We start from the raw sequence: 24,840 nt of genomic DNA, 5'->3' as shown, positions 1-24,840 counted from the left end.
CCTAGGCTGGATATGGTCCTCTGGTTTGAATGAGGCAATGGAAGAGGATACCTCAACAGTCTGAATGCTGTCCAACTTCTAGTGTGTGCAAGTGAACTTGGGGTGTGAGACACTGGTTTCCTGAGGGGCCCACCCCAAAACCATGGGGGGAAGCTCGCTGCAGGGTCCCCCACCCACATACCCATCTCAAAGTCATCACATGACTAGTGTTGCTAAGAGCAACATGTGAAAGAGAAAAAGACTATTTCTACAATGACAATAGTCCTCCTCAACTTTGCTTGCCTAATTATTTTAATTTTTAACATTTAATTATTTGTACTCAACCCACAAAGAATCAAAAGCAACTCACACACACAGAAAATGTGTAGCATGAAAATGTTTTTTTAAATTAAAAATCGGGACCAGAGGAAATATAAACTGGAACTGAAAATCAAGTCCGTGGGGGAAGTAAAATACTCATTACCGTGTTCTAAAAAGTTCTCAAAGTTAAGCAGTCAACTTGGCTTCACGTTAACAAGCAGTCAAAGCAAAAAGAGAAACAGAACTGGTTACAGGATTCTCATGTCCACGAGGAGAAAATATTTCAGTTCCTCAGGGGAAGCAAACTATTTCCTGGAATTCAGATCTGCAAGAATTTCCTCCCATGGGGCTTCATATAGGAGATCATGAGTACTATGCAAAGGAGAAGATCTAAATCCGCCCCCCTACCATGGGCTTCCTAAAGCTGTTAAATCTTGGAAAATGTCTTTGGGAAAATTAAGGGTATACACTTCAATTAAAACCCTTCTATCAGAAATGAAGACGATACAGACCAAGTACACACCTTTCTTATAGTTTGGAAGAAGCCAACCTTGACTATCTCAAGGAATGAATGAACTTAATCCCTCAGTCATCTACATATGCCACGTCCATCAGCAAAGCTAAATTTATTACTCAACCGGAGGAAATTTACTAGACTTTGTGGTTCCTCTGTCCCTTGCTATTTTTATGTTTTTAAAAAAATCTATTTCTATTGCAATGAAATATAGAATGCATGCCTTCTTTTTTATTTAGTTAAAAATTTCAAGTGCTCAGAACAGTGTCTGGCAAATAAGTGCTAAGTAAGTGTTTGTTTTGAAAAAGAAAAAAGACGCTTCACTGGGTGGGTGTAGGGGCGTGTCAAGTATGAATGACTAATTATAAATCAAATGAGTTGACTGAGATTTTAAACCCCTCTTGTAACCTATTTTCAGGATTTTTCCTAAAGCAGTACAGACTGAATGGTTATTTTGATATGAGAATGTGACATGAAAAATCTGGTGGAGGGGGATTATTATAATTTCACATAGAGGAGGATTCAAAGGTTTTGAAACACTTAGAGAAATATCAGAACCTTTTAAAATTTCTTCTCCAGATGGAACAGCTGGAAGCTCAGAATCCATTACGATGTAGCCGGCGCTTCCTTTCAACCAACTTTCACAGTCTAAGTCTCTGTTCATGAGATATATCTAATTTTTTGTTTAGTACATTGTGGGCATTCAACAATGGTCTATCAAAAAAGTTTAAAAACACCAAAAAGCTTCATTATCATATTTAGTTGTGACTCTATTTCTTTTCCTTAATCTGGTAAAGTGATTTTTAAATCACTTTACACACCATTACAATAAAAACTGACTATATTCTGGAGGGATTCGTAAAGTGACTTTTCTACATTTGTAAGGACAAATAATCCACACTTACAGTGAACCTATTTGTTCCAACAACAACAGATGTTCAATAATATGACCAGGGAGGAATTATGAACGTGGTGGAGAGATACCAGGAAGATTATGGAAATCAGACAGTTACAACCTGGGCCAAAATCAGATGAAATCCACTTTCCTACTGCTACAATCCTTCGCTTGTCATCTTACCCCTTGACCCTTGTCTTTTGCACTCACCACCCATGTAAAGCTTGCTATTATTTAGCACAGTAAAACAACAACTTTTGAATAGAACAATTATGTGAGTTTTTCTGACTCAGGTCAAGAATCAGGTAACTTTATTTTGGCTTCAATTTCATATTTCAGATAATCTGCTTTTCCCATGATTTTTCTAGCCTTGGATTCTACCACAACCAGGGATTCATCCATTTTCAAAAAAAAAACCATCAAACACTTGCAAATGGATAAGTGCTGTTTTAGAGCATCATCAGCACAATCTGCGGTGCCACCTGGTTCCCATGCACATGTTTCTAGCAGGTGCTAGAGGAGACACCTGCCCAGGTGTCCGTCCAAGCAAACCTACCCGCTTGCTGCTCTCTTCCTCCTGAGCCTTCCTGAACTCATGCTCGAGGGAACAGTCCAGCTCATTGAAGAGCCCCACCTCCTCGCAGTTCTTCAGGAATCTCGTTGGGGTTGGAGTCTGATCTGAAAACAGAGACCGAGTGATCATAAATGGGACCTTTTCCTCAAAAGTCAGTGGCAAGTTCGAGCTAATAAATTCACTAATCCCCTCCCCTCGCCTTAATGACGATGCCGAGTGGCCACCCATAATCTTCCAGCCCTTTAAATAAAATGAGAATATGGAAGAAAATAAAACCATAAAGCCCAGAGGAGCAATACGATGTGTAGAAGGCTGTGGCATGGGAGGGCTTCCCAAGCCTCCCTCTGGACAACTTCAGGCGAGGAGATCCCACAGTTGACTTTCTGGAGTTCATATCGTTTGAATACACATTGCAAGGTGTGGAATAACTCTCTTTTAACTGGAAAAAATGATTTAGCTAAAATAAGGCCAAAAATATCTACAGAGTCCATGTTAAGCCTGATTTTAGGGGGCTGGGAGGACAAAAAAATTATAAATGTTTGTATCAAACAAAAAGAGAGAAACAAGCATTCAATTCCTTTTTCTTAATGGAGAATAAAAATTAGCAATTCTTTCTCTCATTTTCAGAGTCACAGAGGATGATGAAAGGTTCCAAGTCAAACACATTCAGCTTCCATCCCTTAAAAATATAATTATTAATTTTATTTTCCTTTTGCTGTAGCCAGAAGAATGTTTTGAGAAGACTCTCTAAAAGGAATAGAATTTCTTTCATATTCTTGATGGTCTGGAGAGCTTACTACTTAAAAACTGGAGGATCTGAAACCACTATTTGTGGCTTAATATTTATGCAGCATTTGCAGTTTATGAAATATTTTCACACACATTCTCTAGAATCTAGATCTCACAAGATCCTATAAGGTAAGCAGAGTAGAATCACACCTTTGTAATTATTAAGGACGGTCATCTTCCTTGTAAAGGTGCACTCGAGTGGACATGAATAAAACTGTGTAAACTGCCTTTTTCACAGAAACAGAAGATAAAAGAACCAGAGAAAACCACTTCCCAGTGGGGAAGTCTGGCCACACCAATCATTTTACAAGCGAAGAAAATGGAAGGCCTGAGTGATTAAGGGTCTTGTCCAAGGTCTCCCAGGTAGGTGTGGCAACACTAGGATTATAACCAAGGGCTTGGTGCTATTTCCATTATATATATACATGCAATATTCCCACCTGAGCCTGTGGCAGACACTGCTAGATTGATTATGGCCCTTGTCCAGCTTGACCTACACAGTCTCAAATCTCTTTCTGCACAGTCCTCTAAGCCATCACCACCAGTCAAATGAAGAATGCCCTCAAGTTGATATGAATTTGCAATTTCTGCACTCTCTTTATAAATTCCTATATGGCAAGAAACTAGAATCCTATTTACTTTTCTAAGTCATAAAAAGAGTAATTAATCCCAGTAAATTATCTACTGAGATTCAAAGAATATCTTAATGCCCATGAAGCTGAAATGGCTTGATATCTCCATTTAATCAGCCCTTCCAAGGCAATGTCTCCCGATACCCTATGGGCACAGGGCTTTACTGCCTGAGAAGTACCCAAATGGTTGATGTGGATTCCAGTCAACAAAATACCATCTGCATTCTTTCCCATTCTTAGCCCAATCTCCCAAGATTCTGAGCTCTCTTTGCAGTACATAGAGAGCCTACAACAGACGATCATAAATTGGACATTACAGATAAAAGATATGCGAAGGATTGGGTTTCACCGAAAATAGTTTTATTAGAAAATTAATTAATTTATTAAGATACACATATATGCCTACGTATCCAATATATACCTATAGTAGTTACGTGTTGTGGCTTATAAAATATAAAATTAGTATTTATGCAGCATTTTGCAGTTTACATTTTTTCCCACATCGTCTAGAATCTATTAATAGATCTCACAAGATCCTATGTGGTAAGCAGGGTGCATATTATTTTAGGACAGGAGAAATAAGTACCTTGCACAGGGTCACACAATTTGTAACCATCTTATCACTATTAAGTCCTCTCTTACTTTCAGACATAATCGCTTCTCAATCGAAATCCCATGCTTTGCCTAGACTCTCCTCCCAGGTCCAAAGGTCTTTGGTGAATGTGTAAAAGACAACACTGACAACCCAGAAATCCAGATTAGAAAATCATGTGGTTTCGGGGAAATTACCTACATTCTCTGGACTTCAAGTTCATCATCTTTCAAATAAAGTTCTAAAGTTACATGATTCTGTGAATCCTAAAATCACCACCACAACTAGGTTCGCTTCAAAAGTCACTGTTAGTAGATCAAAGAAAATATGACCACGTAAAGGATAGTTGAACAGGAACATCAGTAACAACTGGTTAGACACTGGAAATTAGGCCAGAGGTAACGGCTAGATATATAGATAAAGGAGATTTATGAACAGAAGGTATAAATAGACAAAACATGAGAGTGGAAATATAAGGGTGTGGTGTGTGTGTGTGTGTGTGTTAAGGGTGTGTGTGTCTGTGTGTGTGCGTGTGTATACGTTTATTGGATGCTTAGTCCATGCCAGGCATAGTGCTAAGTGCTTTGTATGCATCATCTCATTAATTTTCGCACCAACCACATTAGGTAAAAATTATTTCCTCCATTTTACTTATGAGGAAACTGAAACTCGCCTTTGGCCCCATTTAGTAACGGAGTTGCTTAATTGTATAAGTAATTGACATTCCTAACAATCCTTGGTTCTTCTGAAATATCTTGGAATCATTTATATCCCTCACACAATAGAACTGCATTACAAGCCTACAGACTCTTCACTATCTGAGAGGAACACTTCTGTGCCTAAAAAACCTGAGAAAGTATCACATAACAGAACTGAAATATTAGACCACTTGTCATCAATGGGAATTTAGTTTGCCAGGTTTTAATTTTCCTTTTATTCCTCTGTGCTTCTTTGTTGGAGATTTACAAGTTGAGGACCATGATTCCAGGTAGAGAGAATAGCAATCCTAGAGGCTCCATAAGACTCCTGAACTCTGAGACATGTTCATGAGATGCTCCATGAAATTGAATTCAGGTTGGCATTTGGGGGCCCAAGCCCCAAGCAAAGTTGAGAGATGTTTTCTGTCTCCTCTAACGCAAAATTATTCCCAGATACCAGCATGCACCTACATACATCAGCAAAGGGAGGCTGAAGGAGCATGGCACAGGACAGTAATGGCACCATCCATCATGCTGAGCCTCTCTGCAGCAATAGGGAAACAAAGCTATGGAACAAGGGGAGCTATGGGCGGTAAAGACAGCTGGTTCCCTCCTATACCCAGAGACAAAGACTCAGAGGAAGGCCCCAGAGTTGTTACCAAACGTGACTTTCTTTGCTGTATGATAAGAGTGAGGGAAGGGGCTTCCCTGGTGGTGCAGTGGTTGAGAGTCCGCCTGCCGACGCAGGGGACACGGGTTCGTGCCCCGGTCCGGGAGGATCCCACATGCCGCAGAGCGGCTGGGCCTGTGAGCCATGACCGCTGAGCCTGCGCGTCCAGAGCCTGTGTTCCACAACGGGAGAGGCCACAACAGTGAGAGGCCCGCGTACCGCAAAAAAAGAAAAAAAAAAAAAAAAAAAGAGTGAGGGAAAAGCAAAACTGTAATCTGTATCCACATTTGGAATAGATAAAGCACACTGTCCTAATATTTAATTCATTTTCTTCTTGTGAATGAGCTATTCTTTCCAGTTACAACAGGAACCAGAAAATGGAGCTTAACTTTTGTTTTAACATTTATTAGAATTAATACAGGGTCTCTAGTCATCTTTGATCCCACATGGTACAAGTTCCAAGTAAGCCAGGAAATGTGCAAATCTTCAAAAGGGGGACAGCTAAATCTATCAGCTGCTTAAATAAAAGAGGCAGAGTTTCTCAGCCACATGAATGCCTTGTCAAATAACTACTCCAGCTGAAATTAGACCAGAAGTAAGTGGGTAATATCCATGGTCATAAGTTAAAATTCTTGTAATCTACACCTTATTTAGAACCAAGAGCATGCACCAGTTAGCTACAGCAGCAGCAATTTCTATGTCCTGAATAACAGTGGCCGATGCTCTACTAGGGGATAATATCTAAGGTGTGTTCCGTAGTGACAGGCCACACTCCAAGGTCTTACAGGAACTGGTTCCAGTGGGAACTCAGAGCTGAGATGACTGTTTAAGGACTTCTGCTCCCCTTTCTTTTAGTGCTTCCACTCCAGTGAGGTCCATCTGAATGAGAGAAGATAACCCCACATCTCAAACTAAACAAAAAGTTAATAGCTTTTGAGTTTGAACTTTACCCGAGTTGAAAGTATTTTTTTGTTACCTTTGTAAATCTGCACTGGCGCTGCAGAAAGGCCTGCATGCTACCTTCTCACAGTCTGCAAAGAGCACACCAGGTTCTCAGGAGACCTAGACACCCAGGGCCAGTGCAAGTGATAAATCTTACCCGCCTGTACTCCTCTCAAGCGTTGTTGGGGATTTCTTTACCAATCGGACATGCAAGGTTTGCACCAAAAGGGATAAAATACCTTTTGAAAAGTTGGTCATATTTTGAAAAGTTGGTCATATTTCAACATCTTGTTCCCTTCCTGAAATGATGAGCCTGTTTCTTGAAAACAGGAGCATCTTTTCATAAAATCACTGCCTCTGTAAATAGCTAGGTAGAGGACATGTGCCATGCAGAGGCTCTACTTGCATATCTGCCCAGAAGAGTGGCACAAACTTGGCATTATGAGTTAGGAATTCACCCATCATTTCTATGATAGGAAATCCTGTATCACATTACATCTGGGAAGGACCACAAGTATATGGTTAGGACTACTAGGAAAAAAAGCATCTCACTAAGTTTTCCAATCAGTCCATAGTCTGTCTACCATCAAGTGCTTCAGTCCCAGCAAGTATGATTATTCCAAAGCCTAAATGACAAGCACAAAGCTAAAGCATGAAACCTGATTCTTCTGTTAAAAAGTGTTTAGTCTGTTCTACATTTAATAATAGGTTGCTACCTTATTCGGTTTCAGAGCTGTGTTTGAGTTATATGTTTGTCTATATTTCATTTTCCTCAATGGGGAAAAAAAAAAAGGCAAGGTGACAAGCCATCAATTTTAAAAAAAAAAGGAAAAGCAGACTTCCCATCTTATACCAGAGGAGAAAAATATGAGTCCCCTAAGCAAAATTTTTTTCCTATTGGTCTGATAGTCTCAGCTACAGTATTACTAAAAGACTCTATCAAGTAATTTTACATCATTTTGTATTGAATTGATACTATAAAAGCCTCACTAATTCAGACCAGTTATAAGAAAGATCAGTTTGAATTAGTGACCATTCTAACTATAGGGTATTTTTTTTTTTTTTTTTTTGCGGTACGCGGGCCTCTCACTGTTGTGGTCTCTGCTGTTGCGGAGCACAGGCTCCGGATGCGCAGGCTCAGTGGCCATGGCTCACGGGCCCAGCCGCTCCGCGGCATGTGGGATCTTCCCGGACCGGGGCACGAACCCGTGTCCCCTGCATCGGCAGGCGGACTCTCAACCACGACGCCACCAGGGAAGCCCTATAGGGTATATTTTAAAAGTCAATGCATTTTTATTGTTTACATGACTCAGTTTCAGCCAACAAAATGTAGCTTAATGGAATTCCTCAAGAACGCTTTTCAAATCAGTAGAGAAAAGTATTGGAATTAGCCTATCTATTTTAGTAAGAGTTGGGGTTCTCAAAAAAGGCATTTCTCTTCGAGTCTTTTTTTGTTTTTTTTTTTTTTTTCCCTGTACGCGGGCCTCTCACTGTTGTGGCCTCTCCTGTTGCGGAACACAGGCTCCGGATGCGCAGGCTCAGCGGCCATGGCTCACGGGCCCAGCCGCTCCGCGGCATGTGGGATCTTCCCGGACCGGGGCACGAACCCGTGTCCCCTGCGTCGGCAGGCGGACTCTCAACCACTGCGCCACCATGGAAGCCCCTCTTCGAGACTTTTAATATTCTTTTTATAGTCATATTTATCCCATGAATTTTTCAGCAAATGCTTTCTTTAAAATATTCTTATACCTTATCTGAATTTTAATAAAGTCCTAATTGAGTTTACATTAAATGAATTTTAAAATGCATAATCCTTTATAAGAGTAATAATCAGTAACAACTGACAGAATTCCGAGGAATTCTAGACAGGCTTCTTTGCAATAAATGTGCCTTTTATTGAGTGTGAATATACAATAGGAGCACTAGGGTCCTTTCAGTAACACTGACATAACTATTTCCCTACATCTGTCCCAAGAGGCAGTGCTACCATGGGACAAACCAAGGTAACTCTGGTTTTTAAACAATAGCTGTGGGATGCTTAAAAATTGACCCGGACTGGGGTGATCCAGGTCAGTGAGACACACTCTCACACTCTTGAATCACATGCTGGAATCCACTTATTTCAAGGTGGAGAGCTGGTAGACTAGATACCCTTAGAGAGGCTGTGAGTCAACTAGAAAATGCTCCGATAAAGGCATCTCTTACAACACATGGCTCCAGAAGACATAGATATAGATTTAAATAATTCAAGTATACTTTCCACACCTACATACTCACTATCAGCCATGGCTTACCCCTAAGTGTTCCAACAGCAATTAAGCCACAACTTTATTTCACTTTAGAGGAGCTGAGCTGGTAAAAAGGGTTATTAACACTGTGAAACCATGTCTCTGCTGGCCACGTGAACAAAGGGATCAAAATTGGCCCTGAATAGTGGAAGCTAAAGCTTAATGTTTCCACTTAGTCACTCATTGCCTGAGTTCTACTATACTCTTTGTCAAAAGGGATTGGTTTCCAGATTAAACAGACTGGAAGCCAGTTTTTCATATATAAAGGAAGACTGTAGATCAAGGCCTTTGACGTATTCAGGTGAATTTTCAAAATTCTATTTTGCTTGACCAACTAAAAACATGAATGAGAAGCTGACATGTCCAAATGCCAATGCAGTAAGTCCCTACATACAAAAGAGCTCTGTGCCAAAAGTGCGTTCATATAAGTCCAACAGAATTAGCCTAGGTACCCAACTAACACAGTCGGATATATCGTACTGTACCGTAATAGGTTTATAATACTTTTCATACAAATAATACATAAAAACAAACACAGTACAGTAAACTACACAAAAGCACAACCACATGCACTCACATGACAACGTGAACTAACTTATGTGACTGGACACGCTAACGAACGTTTGCATCTTTGGAAGTTCGCAACTTGAAGGTTCGTATGTGTTGCTACAATCTCCTAAGAATGTTTGACTAGTCTCTCCATTTGATGACTATTGAAGGGATAAGTCAATAATATAAGAAGAAGCAGTTCATAGATTTATATCCAAACATAAATCTAAGGCCAAAACTACTAGAAATAATATGTGTACCTCACCAAATCTATGTGTACAGTGAGAAAATTATAGACAGATAGGGACTTTGGACAAACTGCTTACCCTCTTGATCTTGTTTACTCATATGAAAAAAAAGTGGCCAGGATTAAATGACAATGTATATAAAGCAGGGGGCACATTACAGGCATAAGACAAGGCAATAAATGGTAGCTATTGCTATTATCATGCTGCCCTCTGGTGCAAGCCATCTCCACCACCCTCTGTTCCATAAAGATCTAATTAATTTCCAAAGTGAGAAGTCACTATGTAACTTTACCATCAATGGAAGAGAAAGAAGCTAAGTATGGGACGCACATGTGTATGTGTGTGTGTGTGTGTGTGTGTGCAAGAGAGAGACAGAGAGACAGAGACAGAGATTTATTTACTTTTTATATCCCAGTTCATTCCAAAAAGAATCTGGAGTGAGATACGTCACCTTTCCTCTGGCTCCTCCCTTAAAATGCTCTTGGAGGGGCTTCCCTGGTGGCGCAGTGGTTGAGAGTCCGCCTGCCGATGCAGGGGACACGGGTTCGTGTCCTGGTCTGGGAGGATCCCACATGCCGCGGAGCGGCTGGGCCTGTGAGCCATGGCCGCTGAGACTGCGCATCCGGAGCCTGTGCTCCGCAATGGGAGAGGCCACAACAGTGAGAGGCCCGCGCACCGCAAAAAAAAAAAAAAAAAATGCTCTTGGATTAGTAAGTAGGGTTTATAGCAAAGAGCCATGAGCAATGGATTCGGGTTCTGAGATTCTCTGGTTGATCACCAACAATCTCTTGGAGACAAAAGTTCTACTTCATTGAAAACATTTTGCTTTCTCCACAGTAAGTATTAGGTTTAGAGTGTGGAACTAGAGATAGGCCCTACTTCTAGACCTAATCCAGGTCTCAGTTGGGCTCTGAAGGACTGTATTGTCATGTATATTAGATGGTCTGTATCAGACGGTGATAAGGAAGATGGGATGAGGAAGCCAGTCTCTCTTGCCTCTCTTCCTTGTGTCAGCGCAAGATGCCGTCAGCTGCACCGCATCTGGTCTTGGGGTTTTACCACTTCCAGCCCCACCATATTCAGAGGTCAGGGAGAAAGAACCCCTGAGCCTGGAGTGCTGAACATCAGGTCTCTGAAATGCCATTCATCTAGAAGAGGCCTTTCCTGACCTCCCTTGGGCAGCCTGCTGGCCGCTGATGTCACATTATCATGTTTTATCTTCATCAGAACACTTCTCCCTAACTGATACTTTCTTGTTTATTTATCTGGGGATTTTTGGTTTTGTTTGGTTTTTGGTTTTTTGCCTATTATCTCTCATCCTCCCTACCCCCAACAACATATAATCAGTTCCATAGAAGAGGGACCTCATCTGTCTGGTTCAATGCCACATCCCCAGCACAATAGGATCCCTGCAGGCACTCATTAAATGTTTGTTGACTAAATGAATGGTGATGAAGGGGCAACTTCAGACCCTCTTCCCACACCTCAGCTGGTGCCTGTCCTAACTTCTCTCCAAGCACAGCCCAGTTGCCTGCAGCATTAATCGGGCTGTGATGTCTGGTGAGGGAACTGACTAGGCATTTAAAGGCACGGTCCCCTGTCTCTTTCTCAGGTTTCCCACCTGAGTGTGGATCAGGTTTTATCTTTTGGGAAAGGTTTGCAGTACTATTGAACTTCATCTTCCCTTTCATGAAGCAAAATCAGTCATCTTCTAGGTCAATATTTCTACCATATTCCCCCAACACACAACATACACTCACAGAGTTCTCATTTAGCATATTATTTGCTTATTATTTGTTCAACTACAAAGTTGTACTTTGATTCCTATTCTGTTTTGTTTTGTTTTTTTTTCCTGTACAGACCCTGGGAACCCTGTAAAGAAGTGGGGGTGGGGATATTTGATAGGGTAAGATTTAGGAAGTTCTGGATACCCAGACATAATACCATTAAAATAGACCCAAACACCATCCTCTTTGTCTCTAATACTGAAATTTGATCATAATTTGCAAGCCAAACAGATCTGGTGTCATGTGGTAGCTGGTAATTTTGCAACCTGTATGTGGAAGTATACTGTCTTCAATGGATTCTCATTTCAAACCTGGCACCTAAAAACCTTTGCTATCACAACTTCCCTCACCATGAAATTATTTTCTATCAGATGGAGAACAGTTGAAGGGAAAGGTTCATGCCCCTCGTCACATCAGGACACTGGAAATGTACCACATAGCCCAAATAAGGATGGAAGGACCAAGGTGGGAGGGAATGGAAGTCTTTGCCCTCAGAATCCAACACCACCACCCCTATTCATGTCCTTACTAGGGACATGTACTGTCCCTTTAGAAGGAGAGGTTTTATGTTTACTGTCTATCAGTAAGAGCAGACTCATGTTAATAGAACACCATGACCGTCACTTTTATTATCCTGCTTTGTGGCACGTCAAAGATTATTTACAGTCATTTTGAATAATAAATTCTACCTGGCTTAAATAAAATGGACTTTATGGCAAAGCTATAAAATTATTTCAGATCTTACAACTCTTTGGACATTTACCCTTCAAATGTATATGTGTGATATATTAATAACTTCCCTAACTATAATATTTGCAATTAAAGAAGGATGAAGTGATTTTCCAAAATTAAGGTTAGCTAGATACCCTGAAATTAGTAATAAACATACCTACTATACTTTATCTCCTTAATATATGTTGAACTCCAATTCATCTGAAATGAAATTTTGGATAATTGAATATTGCTTAAAAAAAATATTGCTTGAAAAAGAAATAGCCTTGAACATTTTTGCCCTGATGAGGCTTGCTGATTTAAGATTTGATTTATACTATTTTTATTTTTATTGTTACTATATTTCGAGCTGTACAAAATTATTCATCTTCATGAGAGGCCACAAAATAGGTTTGAGGTACATTAAGAAATAAAATTCTAATGAACATATTTTTAATAAAAGCAGATTCTGAAGCTTTTGGTAAGTTCAAATCTGAGTAAATTATACAGACAAATACAGACAAACAAAAAATACAAAAAAAATACAGACAAATAAAACTTCAGTCATATTGACAATCACAATCTAATATGCTAAAACTGAAATGATGTTTGAGATAAATATATTCTAAAGACTTTCCTGGAAAAAAAATGCAAAGCACAAATACTCAGTAAATAGCATATTACAATTCAGTGTAGACAACATTGGCATATGACATGTAGTTGACACCTCAGCCCCTGGAGCTGGACTGGATAGCTCTGTATTCTGTTCCAGCAAGAAACTTCTACGAGACTACAAACATGCAGAGTGCGTAGCAAGTTTAAAAATTTAGCACAGGGAACTATATCCAATCTCCTGGGATAAACCATAATGGAAAAGAATATTTTTAAAAAAAGAATGTATATCTGTGTATAACTGGGTCCCTCTGCTGCACAGCAGAAATTAGCACAACACTGTTAATCAACTATCCTTCAATTAAAAAATGGTTTAAAAAATTTAGCACTTAATTTCATTGGGAGTATGAAATGGCCTCATACCAGCTTCAATATAAAACCTGAGAAAGCAAAAGAAAATATGCCCTTATATTATGCATGCTGTTTTTCCTCATTTATTTCTCCCTTCATTTTCTTATTCTGAGTTTGACATAACAAATTAATAAGAATCTGGTAAGAACTACTGAAAAGTTTCAAGAGTTTCATCAAAAACCTATAGGAAATCTATAGAAATGTTCCCACATCTTTAGCTACTTTTCTTCAGACCTTTGGATGGGGCTCCCTGTAGGGCCATCCCAGCAGTCTACCTGAGAGATACTACGCTGGTACTTACCTCTATAGTGATAATATCGTCACATAATCACCACTCCTTCACACTCACCTCCCACTCCCCTAGCCCCAGGCACCCTATTTTAGGGATCCTGTTTGGGAGAAATAAAGGGTGAACTTATTACTTGAAATATTGGGAATTCCAAAGTCTAGAGTCTTGCTACTTTCCTATACATGTTCATTGTTAAACTATAAGGTTACACCACATGTGACTCTATAGAACATAATAAATGATAAAAACAAAAGAACAGAACACCCTTCCTAACCCTTCTAGGCTTTCATAATTCTTAGAAATTTGAGTTTCTGTATCTCTGTTTCTAGACTTAAGGAAAGATAAAGTTATTTCTGAAGAGCCATCTAGTTCAATAAAAACAAACAGGCTGAGAGAGAGGTGGTAGAGGAAGGAAGGGAAGAAGCTGCCTTTGAACACGAGAGTCTTGCAAATCACAGCCCATCTGCACCATTAACAAGTCACAGGCCAGACAGTGAAGACGTGTGGACAGTCCCGTCACTGGGAGTATTTGATCATATATATAAACTGATGAAGCCTGACAAAGCAGTAGCTGGTGCAAGTCAGAGGGTTAGGACTGCAGGATCAAGGGCCCTATTTTTTTGCCCTGTTGGTGAGTTTGGGAAAGCTGCTCCCTCTCCCATGCCCCTCCATCTCTATCTGTAAAATGTGGGTTGTAATAATAACCTGTCTGAAAAAACTCTTAGGGTATTTACTAATAAAAGTGATAATAAAATACTTGTAAAATTTAAGTGCCATAAAAATCCTCAATTATACGAGTCAGTTTTGCCTGTGCAGTCAGTTTCTCTTGTGATGTCATTTAAAACATGTTCATGGGCGTATTATTTCTTTCACGATGCCAGGGAGACAGTGGCTTGAGTGAAATATTTCTAGCCTGAGAAGGGCAACAGGAAATGCTTCAGTTGCCCTGCTAGGGTTTATGAAACTCTTGCACTTACATGCTTTCATTGGATCACAATAAGCCTGTGAAATAGACTGGGCAGATAAAATCATTCCCATTTAATGGAAAAAGAAACTGAAGCCCAGAAGTGTTTACCAACTTGCTCAAGGTCATCTGGCCAGGCTAGAGTTCAAGTTTCCTCAATCCTTGCACTCTTTCTAATTTACCACACTACCTCTCAAGATGGGACAGAATGGAAATTAATGGATGGATTATCATTATTATTTATTTATGATCACATTCGCTGAGCACTTGTATTTCCACACATTATCTTATTTAATTTCCCAATTATGAAGCCGGTACTGTTTCTTAAGGAAACCTTCACTGACCAGCTCAGTCCAGAAAGAGAGCTCCTTCTGCTAAAGTCACACAGCATTTTTCCTTACAATGCTCAGTTGATATATATCATGGACAGTCCTCTATTTTAGCTAAGTTTTCACACACACATTGTGATGCCCTCGAAAACAGTAATCATATCAATCTTCGCACCTCCACGGCACTCAGAACAGTGCAGTGTGCATTACAGATGCTCAATTAATATCTGTTGCTTGAGTAATTACAGGTATGTGATGTTAAAAAATCCTTATATGGAGCCAAGTTTCATAGTAATAAATATTTCACATTCCAGAAAACAAGAAGTCATAGCTCTCCAATTATTTGAGTGAACACTACATTAGTGGATTACATTCCTGCTTACCATTATTTTAAGCCTCAGCTATACTTTAGAAATATAAATTTTCAAGGTGTAGAATTTGCCAGTGGAAATCATCCTATTCTGTAGAACAAGTATCTCACATGAGGCTGATCTGATCACCCAAAGCGTCTTTGCCTGATGGCTCCTTACCTGATAACATATTGTCTGTTTTTATTGAGGGAAACTTCAAAGTCATTTCATGCTTGTGCCTATGAATCATCAGATGGTCCTCTGTTGGGAAGCGCTGTCAGACAAATAGAAAAAAAGGGAGAGGGGAGAGGAGCCATTCAGTTTTGTAATATGTATTTTACCATCATAGAGAAAAAGATTCATTCAGCACTGCAAATGTGACAAGGAAAACAAAAAATTCATTCTGAAAAAGTGTGAAAGCATGGTAAGTAAAATGACAAATTATTTGATGCAAGCACATATGCATTCATGTCAAACTTTGGAAAAGAACTACATGTCACGCTTAATTATTTGCCATATATATCTAAAGATGTACCCCATGACATTTGCATAGTATGTTTCTGTTTATGAAGACCTTGCACACTGATTATCTCATTAATTATAATTATACATATGATTTATAGTAACACAGCAAATTATTTTTAGTGTTCTATACTCCATGTAGTGTAGTAAACCACCACTTTATTTTTAATTTTCAGGGAATGATATTATGGTTGTCAAAAATGCTGCGCCCAAATATTTTCAGCTGTCTGGCTTCTGGTCATATGGTGGAATTGGATTTCCTGCCTCTCGTGATTGGGTGGGGCCATGTGAGTAGTTCTACCCATTGAGTCATGAATGGAAGTGACATGTCACCCAGATGTGAGCATCTATTTCTTGGGGCAAGACCCTCTCCCTTTTAGCAAAGAGGTTCACAATACAAGAAATAGTGGCCCCTCAATCATCCTAAATCTCTGAAGAATTATGAAGAGCATCTCTGAATTCTGAAGGATTATGAAAAATATCCTGCCAATCTATAACTGAAATGTATGCTTGGGAAACTGAAATAAGCCTTTGTTGTGTCAAGTCATTGAAGCTTTGAACTAATTTGTTATTGTAGCAGATCCTAGCCTATCCTGACTCAGACTGGTATGTTTTAATAACTGAACTTAACAGGGTATCTGCTTTATCAAAGTCAAATGAAAATTCAACAAAAGACAATGAAGTCTGCTGAATATTTCCGAATCTTTGACAATCTAGAAAATCTCTCAGAGCGTCCCAGCTCCTCAGGATAGCCATTATAAATTTCAATTACCATTGTATATTAAGGTAGAAATCTTTTCTGCAAACAGTATAATTTGTATTCACGGGAATGAGGGGATTCACTGGGCTAAATCCTTTGGAATATTCTAAAAGTAGTTCTTCAAATAAATATCACTTATTTCTTTGTCATTTGTATAACATAAATTGGAGAGTACAGAAGTTGCAACACATGGTGATAATGCCAGATTTCTGAATACACAGAAGTCTTCATGACATGTAGGTTTTTCCTGCAGGATCATCTGGTCCTTTATAACACTATAGTAGAATGACTGCATCAAATAAGTGACACTACCATGTGTGGCTTAGACACATAGGTTAAATTTCTTAGTCTTTCTGTCAAAAGCCTTTATTATAATTCTTTTCTGTAATATATACCAAAAAACAACATGGGAATATCCTTCATTTGCAGCCATTTTGTTAGCCATTTTTGGCTCCATAAAATAATAACCTAAAATAGAATATAAAGAATACTTATTATATACTACTAATAATCTCCATGATATCTCATATTAATTATAATTACCTTCCAAATAAGACAATATAGGATATCTGTGATTTTTTTTTAATTTGGTAGGAAAATAGAAAATTGTAAATAACCAAAATGTACAGTCTGCAATAGATACAGAGCTGAGAGAGACCACTGGAACTTAAAACAAGGTAAATGCAGAGGACAAAGGAACAGTGAAATTAACATTGGACTTTGTGAGATCAGAAAGAGCAAGAGAAGCTTGTTTCTCCTCACTTTTGGGACAAAGCTAACTTATAAGCAGCCGTAACACACACACACACACACACACACACACACCCCTCTCCCAGGTATTATAGGCCATTCCTAATACAAAGCTAACTTATAAGCAGCCGTAACACACACACACACACACACACACACACACACACACACACACACACACCCCTCTCCCAGGTATTATAGGCCATTCCTAATACAGCCAAGGTTCTTTCCAATGAGGGGAAAAGGGGGTGGGAGGGGAATCCATCCATCACCTCCAACACAGTGCAAGCACTCATAATTCATATTTACTCCCCTTTCCAATTCCCAGCCATCCTTTCTTCTCCATGCAGGTCCCAGGCTATGGAACATCGCTCAAGTAAATGCCATGATGGACTGATTCCCTAACACCCCACCAGGAGACCCTTGGAATCACTGGCCAACCACCATATTTTCTCAATTCTAATATCTCTTCAATTGAAAGATGCTCATATTTTTATAATAGCTTATCAAGAAAAAGAAACACTTCCACATTAAATAGAGACATCAAGTTTTAGATATATCTTTACATTTAAATTTAGTGGGGGTTGAAGGAAGAGGCTTGGAATTTTACCTTAAAACCAAGAAACTATGTAAATTCTCAAGTTTCATGTTTCTCCAAACCTTTCCTCAGTTCACCCAGCCTTCTCAAGGAAATGACCTGCTCCTTCACTGAAGTTCAAGGTCATTTGAAATGCACCCCTTCAACATTTATTATCACCTCCATCTCAGAATTTACATTAACTTCATAGGTCCTATTTCCATTCCCTCCTGTCTCTGAGGAATGAGCATCGCCCCCCCCCCCACCTCCACAGGATCCTCTACACCCCTACAGTCTGGGGAAGGGCACTCCAGCTGTGGTCCTTCAAGCCAGCATGCTCACTCCTCCTTGCCCTTGACTAAATCCAGCCTGGCGAGCCTTGACTTGATATATGTATACGTATAGCTGATTCACTTTGTTATAAAGCAGAAACTAACACACCACTGTAAAGCAATGATACTCCAATAAAGATGTTAAAAAAAAAAAAAAAAAAACCTTTTCTCAAGCTGCTTCCTTCTCAGGCTACCATTATATCACTCTGCTTCCCGTCACTCCCTAGCACTCTTGAAAGGCTCCTCTATGCTGGCCACCTCCACTTCCTCACCACCCACTCACTCAATCTGGCCCCCACCCCAACTCCTCTCTCATAGGTCGCCGGCAAACAGCCAACTGCCTAACCCAACAGCCCCTGCTCAGGCCTCTTGCTGTGCCAGCTCTAGCAGTGTCTGACACCAGTGACCACACGTCTGTAGCATTTATTTATTTATACCCTGCCTGATTCCAAAAAGGAGAAAAGATGGCTTATAGCAATACCGAAAATAGAATGAGGGAGCATCACTTAGAAGTAGGCAATTCCCAAAAGGGAAGGGATCCAAAAAGAAACAAGGCTAAAGCCAAAATGCAAGTCACTGGGCAGTCACTCTCAACCGGGGGCAATTTGGCCCCCAAGGGGACATTTAGTAATGCCTGGAAACATTTCTGGTTTTCACAACTGGGGAGCACTACTGGGATCTAACAGATAGAGGTCAGGGATGCTGCTAAGCATCCTATAATGCACAGGGAAGCCCCCCACACATACACAACAAAGAATTATTCAGCCCCAAATATTGGTAGTGCCAAGCTTGGGAAATTCTGCCACATAGTCCAATGTCCTCTGTACACTTCTTTTCTCTCTGACTTATCCAAATGCTGGATGTGGCTAAATACCCCTTTCTTAAAGGCTCTCCTCTACCATCATTCACAATCCTGGACTCACCTGGAACCCTAACTTGCCATGAACCCTCTCTGGCCTTTGCTAAGTCTCTTGAGGATCCCTTTCCCTTAAATGCCCCTTCCACAGAGACACCCCCATTATCTTCCCCAAGTAAAGTAAATCCCCCTATGATAGTCTTCAGGGTGGCCTGTGCTCTTCCTTCATGGAAAATTGCAATTCATTAATTAATTGATGAATTGCTTATGTGGTTCCAAATGTAATGCCTAGGCTAGAAGTTCCGTGAAGGCAGGGATACATGTGTTTTATGCACAGAGCAGGACCCTCAAAAATGTGCTGAGTGACTCAAATTGAATAAAACTTAATGTCACATTTTTACAGCCACAGCAAAGCAAACTGCTCAAGTTATTGGATTCTTTCTGGCTATTGAGACTCCTCCTTAAGGAAACTAAGTGGAAATCAGTTTTAACTTAGATAAGGCAATTTTCTGCATTCACAATGGAGAGTCCTGGTCTAGCAGAACTTTTCCCAATACTTCAACCTATCTGTGTCTTCCCAGTGTTTCCTATTTCAAAAGGACCTCCAAGACAAGCTTGCCAAAATATAGTTGAAATTCAAAATAATTTTCTCTACTGCTTTCCTTATTTATTAGGTAAAAACCAACATTCAAATAAAAGCCCCTGCAGAATCTGCCAGAACGCAAGCAAAGGAGGCTGGTTTCTCAGCTGGTGGCTGATGTCAACAGCGGCATCGCGAGGCAATAACATTTCATGCTTCCATGGCGTATTCCCTCCAGCAAGCTTCCAGAACCCCCCTCAAACTCTCTGGGGAGAAACAGTGAAAAGGGTCCTTAATGGACATCACCTCTCACTGACTCCCAGACATGGCTCTACGCTGTGCTGCCAACCCCACAACATAAACAGGCAAGAGAGTGGGGCTTGATTCCACCTGAAACTACTGGGAACTTCAGAGAAAGAGAGCATAACTACCCACATGCCTGTGCTCTGAGTTCTAAGCTTGTCCTTTATCCCATAAAATGAAGATCTTGGCATGAGAGCACCATGTGTGGTCATTTTCCAATGACCGGAACTTGGAGATATCCAAAGGGTCAAGTGTAGAAAAAGTCACCATCCTGTTCCAAAGGAAAAATGTCAAATTCTGATTTTAGATGATGGATGTTTCCAATTTCTTTCAAAGAGATGGGTTCTAGTACAATAGTAGCAGCAGTCACCATAGCAACAGTGGGCGTCAATTGAGCACAATGTGCAGGTCCTTTACTAAACACTCCGCACACAGTACCTCATGTAAGCCTCACATCTAATCCACTTGATGGCAGCCATCAGAAGCTAAAAGAGGGTTAACCCAGCATAGCAGGCCAACTTCCTCTCTCAAAGTTTAGATAAATGGAAAAACTGTGGGTTCTAGAAGAGTCACAGGGGGTTTATTTTACTCAAACGGGAAAACAAAACAAAATCGAATTCAGTCTCTGATGGTGAGCTATTTCACCAGTAATCCAAAGGCCCAGAATTCAAGTGGCTATTGTCAAAGAGAGCACCCTCTTTCCCCCTGTCTGAAATAACAATCCTGAACATCTGGTGGGCAGGATGCGGCTGGCTTACTTCCAGGGGAAAGTTATGGATGGAAATGGCCAACACTGATGTATTTCAGAGGCTGTGAGGGAAGTAGTTCAAACTAGTCAAAGTGGAAAATGATGGTGATGATGATGATGATGGTGATGATGGTGATGATGATGGTGAGGGGGACTTTGAGAATATCTTGGTGAAGAAGAAAAGCCAACAGCAGGCATGACTGCCAAGTGAGAGTTGCCTCACTGTGGGAAGGTACTGCATCCCCTGCAGGCCAGAGTGGAGGACCCCCCTACACTCACCTGGGAGCAGCCTGGGGCACTGCAGACAAACGGCCTCTCCTGCTCCAAATTCATCTTGGATTCCTCATAAATCTGAAGGGTCAGGGGGAGAGAGGAAGGAAAACAGAGATTCATGAATATCTCCTGCTTCTACCTGAGAAAGGCAATGGCTCGGAGCCCCCTCCTATGCCAATTCCCAAATTAGATGAGAAAAACATAAACATGAACAACAGGTCCTGCCTTGCTGAAGTTTATTAGGTTCCCTGCGGTCCAAGTTCCCACTGTGTTTTCTTGAGTGCATATTTACTGCACTTTGAAGAAAAAATGCCAACAAAATGCAACCAAAAACAATGTCTATTGCAGCAGAAATTGTGCCTGGTGGGTGTTATTATCAGGTAAAACCCCACCTGTGCAAGGCAAAGAGCAAGAGAAGGGTAGTTACTGGGCAATCATCGGTGTGAGGACCAACCCTGAGCATCAGGTCAAATGATTCTCCCATGATCACCCCACTGAGCTTCAGTATGAGCAAGGGACGCAAGGTAGCCCTACAGCCAGCTTAGCAAATGACACTGGCAGTGAGCCACGGTCTTAAATTCTCTTTCATCTCAGGCATTTGATGATGCCTCAACAAAAGCTATCCAAGTTGTGCAGAGGTGACGAGAAATCAGCAAATGCAAAAAGCATTACCTTAAATATTTCATTAATTTGGTTTTACAGGCTGATTTGAAATTAAAATCAGATTAAGGCGACTGCCCCTCTGATCTAGATAAATTGTCTGGAATAAGGTAGCTTTGCAGGGAGAAACCTTATGTTGTGATCTCAGACATATGTTAAACTATAGTATGGTCTTTTCTTATGCAGGGGTTAGGTTCTAAGGTAAGTTCATGAAGCAAAAATTGAGCGTAATCAAATATCTTTGCAAATCTTCCCCCAAACCGATAAAAGTACAATATATATAATTGTGTAGTTACCAATCTATACAGTAACATAAAATTTTTTTTAGTATCATAAGAAGTACTATACAATTGAAGTTCCATAATTTAAATAGTCTTCTAAATCATACTTTTCTTTTTGCCAGTTTTGGAACTGAGTTTAAATAAGCTCCATGTGCTGCTGGTGGGACACGGCTTCATTAAAGAATTAAAACCTACTGTTTTGTCTCTGAAGAAAGGAAGTGCTGTGCTTCCTTAAAATTCTACGTGTAGGTTATTCCAAAGGAGTCTTAAGTCACCTTCACCCTTGAAAGAGGAAACTCTGCTTCACTCATGGAATAGTTACCCTTCATCCAAGAAAACTTTATCATCTTGCAAAAACAAAAAAACAAAAAAACAAACCAATTCTAATTTGTACATCATTACAGCCTCCCCCCAAACACTAAGATATCCACATATATTCTTTGGGAAATAGAGGCATACTTTCACTTTTCTGAAACACAAAATGAAAACACTTGCCTTAGATAACACTCCTAGTCAGATATTAAAAACAAATTTTAAAATGTAAACTCTCTTCACATCACTATTCCTCAATTTTCACTAAGTAATGCCCTTTTCACTCTCCATTTGGAATGACTAGTCACCTATCAAGGCAGTAATGTAGAATAATTTTACAGTTTTCCTGTATTAGGCATATTGGTTAAACTTTTTTACTCTATTATATTTAGAAGAAGAAGGAAAAAAATACAAATATCTTCAGAAGCTTTCCACTTGCCCTTGTCTGAGGAAAGTCATGAGCAACTAAAATGACTTCTCACATCTCGTTATTCATGTGATTTTGCCATCACTTATCATAGAGCATCCCTCCTCCCCGCTGTGAATGCTGATGACTTACTTCTAAGCCTCCAAATAAAGGGTGACTTTAAAGCTGAGAAAATGATTTTGATCCAAGATAGAACAAACAGCACCGTAACTGGGTTATTCATTCATATTAAATATGCCTTGTTTTTCTAGTAAACTTTTTAAAACACTTTCCTGGAACTTTTCTGTCTCTGTGTCCATGATCTGCCTGACCATTACCAGGTCACTAAACTGCTTCATGCCTCAATTTCCCCTCCTTTAAATGGGGGTATGAATATCAATCTTCAACTCCTTCATTCCTGTATCACACCAATCAGTTAGGGAGCCATTTCCAAATTATGGAGGAAGGTCTTAAAGGTATTTAAGTGTGTGTGTTTGGAGGTGGGGGGAGGTTTTGTGGACAAGTGTTACTGGAACCTCACTCTAATATTAACTATTCCTCATGTATAATAGAGAAGTTGCTATAAAGTAAATCTTTCTTGGACATCATTTAACAATTTTGGTTGCTAAAGTAACCAAAGAATGGCAATATTAGTCATATTATTAACCAATATTAAGATTACATGATGGTAAAATGAGAAAGTTCCAAGAAAGTTCCATGTAAATACACGTATGGTCTACATCTGAAAGAAGTAATTCGTGATGATAATTAATGTCCAACCAATAGAAGTGGTCAAGATTGGAAGTGCTACTGCTGCAGGTTAAAGGGGATTCATTAATAAGCCAAAGTGAAGAAAGAGACTGACCGAGCCTTGCCACATCAGTATGAGGAGGAAGTATCTTTCTACCATAGTCACAACTCTATCCCAAACCTGAGTCCACCAATATGCTGACTTTTCCCATAAATTCAGGCCCTTAATGGTAATAGTTTATCAATTCTGCTTAATATCAACATGAGCTACCTTATCTTAATTACTGGTTATAATTTGCATATGAACTGCAGCAAATATCATGGAATTATACGATGCTAGTGATAGGAGACTGAACAACCTTCAGTCAGAAAAAAAATTTCAGTCATATAGATTTACACTGTCTTATTGAGCCTTCATAGTCTGGATACCACACTTAGAGGAATAGGATCAATTAGACAACTACTGAGTCTGCCTTCAAATAATTTAGAGTTCAGTTCACTATGTTCAACTGAGTTACCAGTCACTGTATTATTTTATTATTAAAACATATATGAATCTATCAATTTATTGCATGCTATGAATCCCATGGACCAAATGTTTTGGCAACATACTATTGGAATAAGTGTCCTAAGGTAAAATGGCAGTTGCTAAAATAAAATACGTTTTAAGTGATTAGTAAGGTCTGAGTGGGTGTATATATATGTGTGAACCTCAACTGCTTTATTTTGATGCTCGCGTTCCCACATTTAGCCCTCTATAAACAGCACACCCTTGCTCATTCCTCCTGTGTGGGTGTTGGAGATAGTTTTACTAAATAGTACCACTCTACCACGCAGGCTTCATTCCTTTTATCAACCAGTATGATCTGGTCTGATGTATTAGTCAAGAGCCATGATCTCTTTTTATGGTCTATTATTATGGTTCTTTTCTAGCACATATTGTAATAATTATTCCCTCCAACAGACTTCTACTAAAGCCCTGTGTATATTCTTTTATCATCCATCACATGGGGGGCAAATTACTCAGACATGATTTTAGCCAGGCTGTTCTACATTTGGTCCTCAGAGGTCAGGCCTCATCTTCTCATTTCCCATTCAGTTGTTTTACTAGCTGGGATGTTTTAATGAACCAGGTTTTGCTTGGCAACCGCCAAACCCCAGGCTGCACTGCACAGAGCTGCCATAGTAGGCGTTCAATAAATATTTGTGGGATGGATAATGAATCCTGAATCACCACAATAAACCGTCTCAGACAGCTTGCTTTTTTCCTACTCCTAAGGTAGTGGTCCTCAAACTTTTTGGCCCACAGCCAAGTTTTCAGCAAGGCAAGAGGTTGTGCAGGCCAATAATTCACCTGTTCCCAGTTATGACCAGAGAAGAAATCTCACCAGGTTTAATGGAAAAAAGTCAAAGTTGCTTTTGGTGAAAACAACAGTCTAGTTTTCATTAAATTTCACATGTAAATGTATTAATTCATTACGAATTCAGTCTGTTAATATTGTCATAGATGCTGAAACCACTGGAGTCCAGTCTATTAACCACGTGTGGACTGTTTATGGCACCCAGAGAGGGCCCTTTGAGTAACA

The 24,840-nt window shown here is 39.8% G+C and overlaps 1 protein-coding gene across 5 annotated transcripts in view; it reads right to left on the bottom strand.

Moving 5' to 3' along the window:
• The window catches only part of CREB5 (cAMP responsive element binding protein 5), a 425,217-nt gene that overhangs the window by 320,766 nt on the left and 79,611 nt on the right, over positions 1-24,840 (bottom strand). For all 5 annotated transcript variants that reach the window (XM_081244659.1, XM_081244661.1, XM_081244663.1 and 2 more), the window contains exons 2-4: positions 20,852-20,923; positions 15,325-15,418; positions 2,266-2,387 (exon numbers count right to left, since the gene is read on the bottom strand). In XM_081244659.1, coding sequence (XP_081100785.1) covers positions 2,266-2,387; positions 15,325-15,418; positions 20,852-20,905 — 270 coding nt within the window. In that variant the 5' untranslated portion in view covers positions 20,906-20,923. The remainder of the gene's footprint in view (positions 1-2,265; positions 2,388-15,324; positions 15,419-20,851; positions 20,924-24,840) is intronic.

The sequence above is a fragment of the Mesoplodon bidens genome (assembly GCF_964165515.1).
Source record: "Mesoplodon bidens genome assembly, chromosome: 9".
Lineage (NCBI taxonomy): Eukaryota > Metazoa > Chordata > Mammalia > Artiodactyla > Ziphiidae > Mesoplodon > Mesoplodon bidens.
This window is presented reverse-complemented; position numbering and strand designations above follow the sequence as displayed.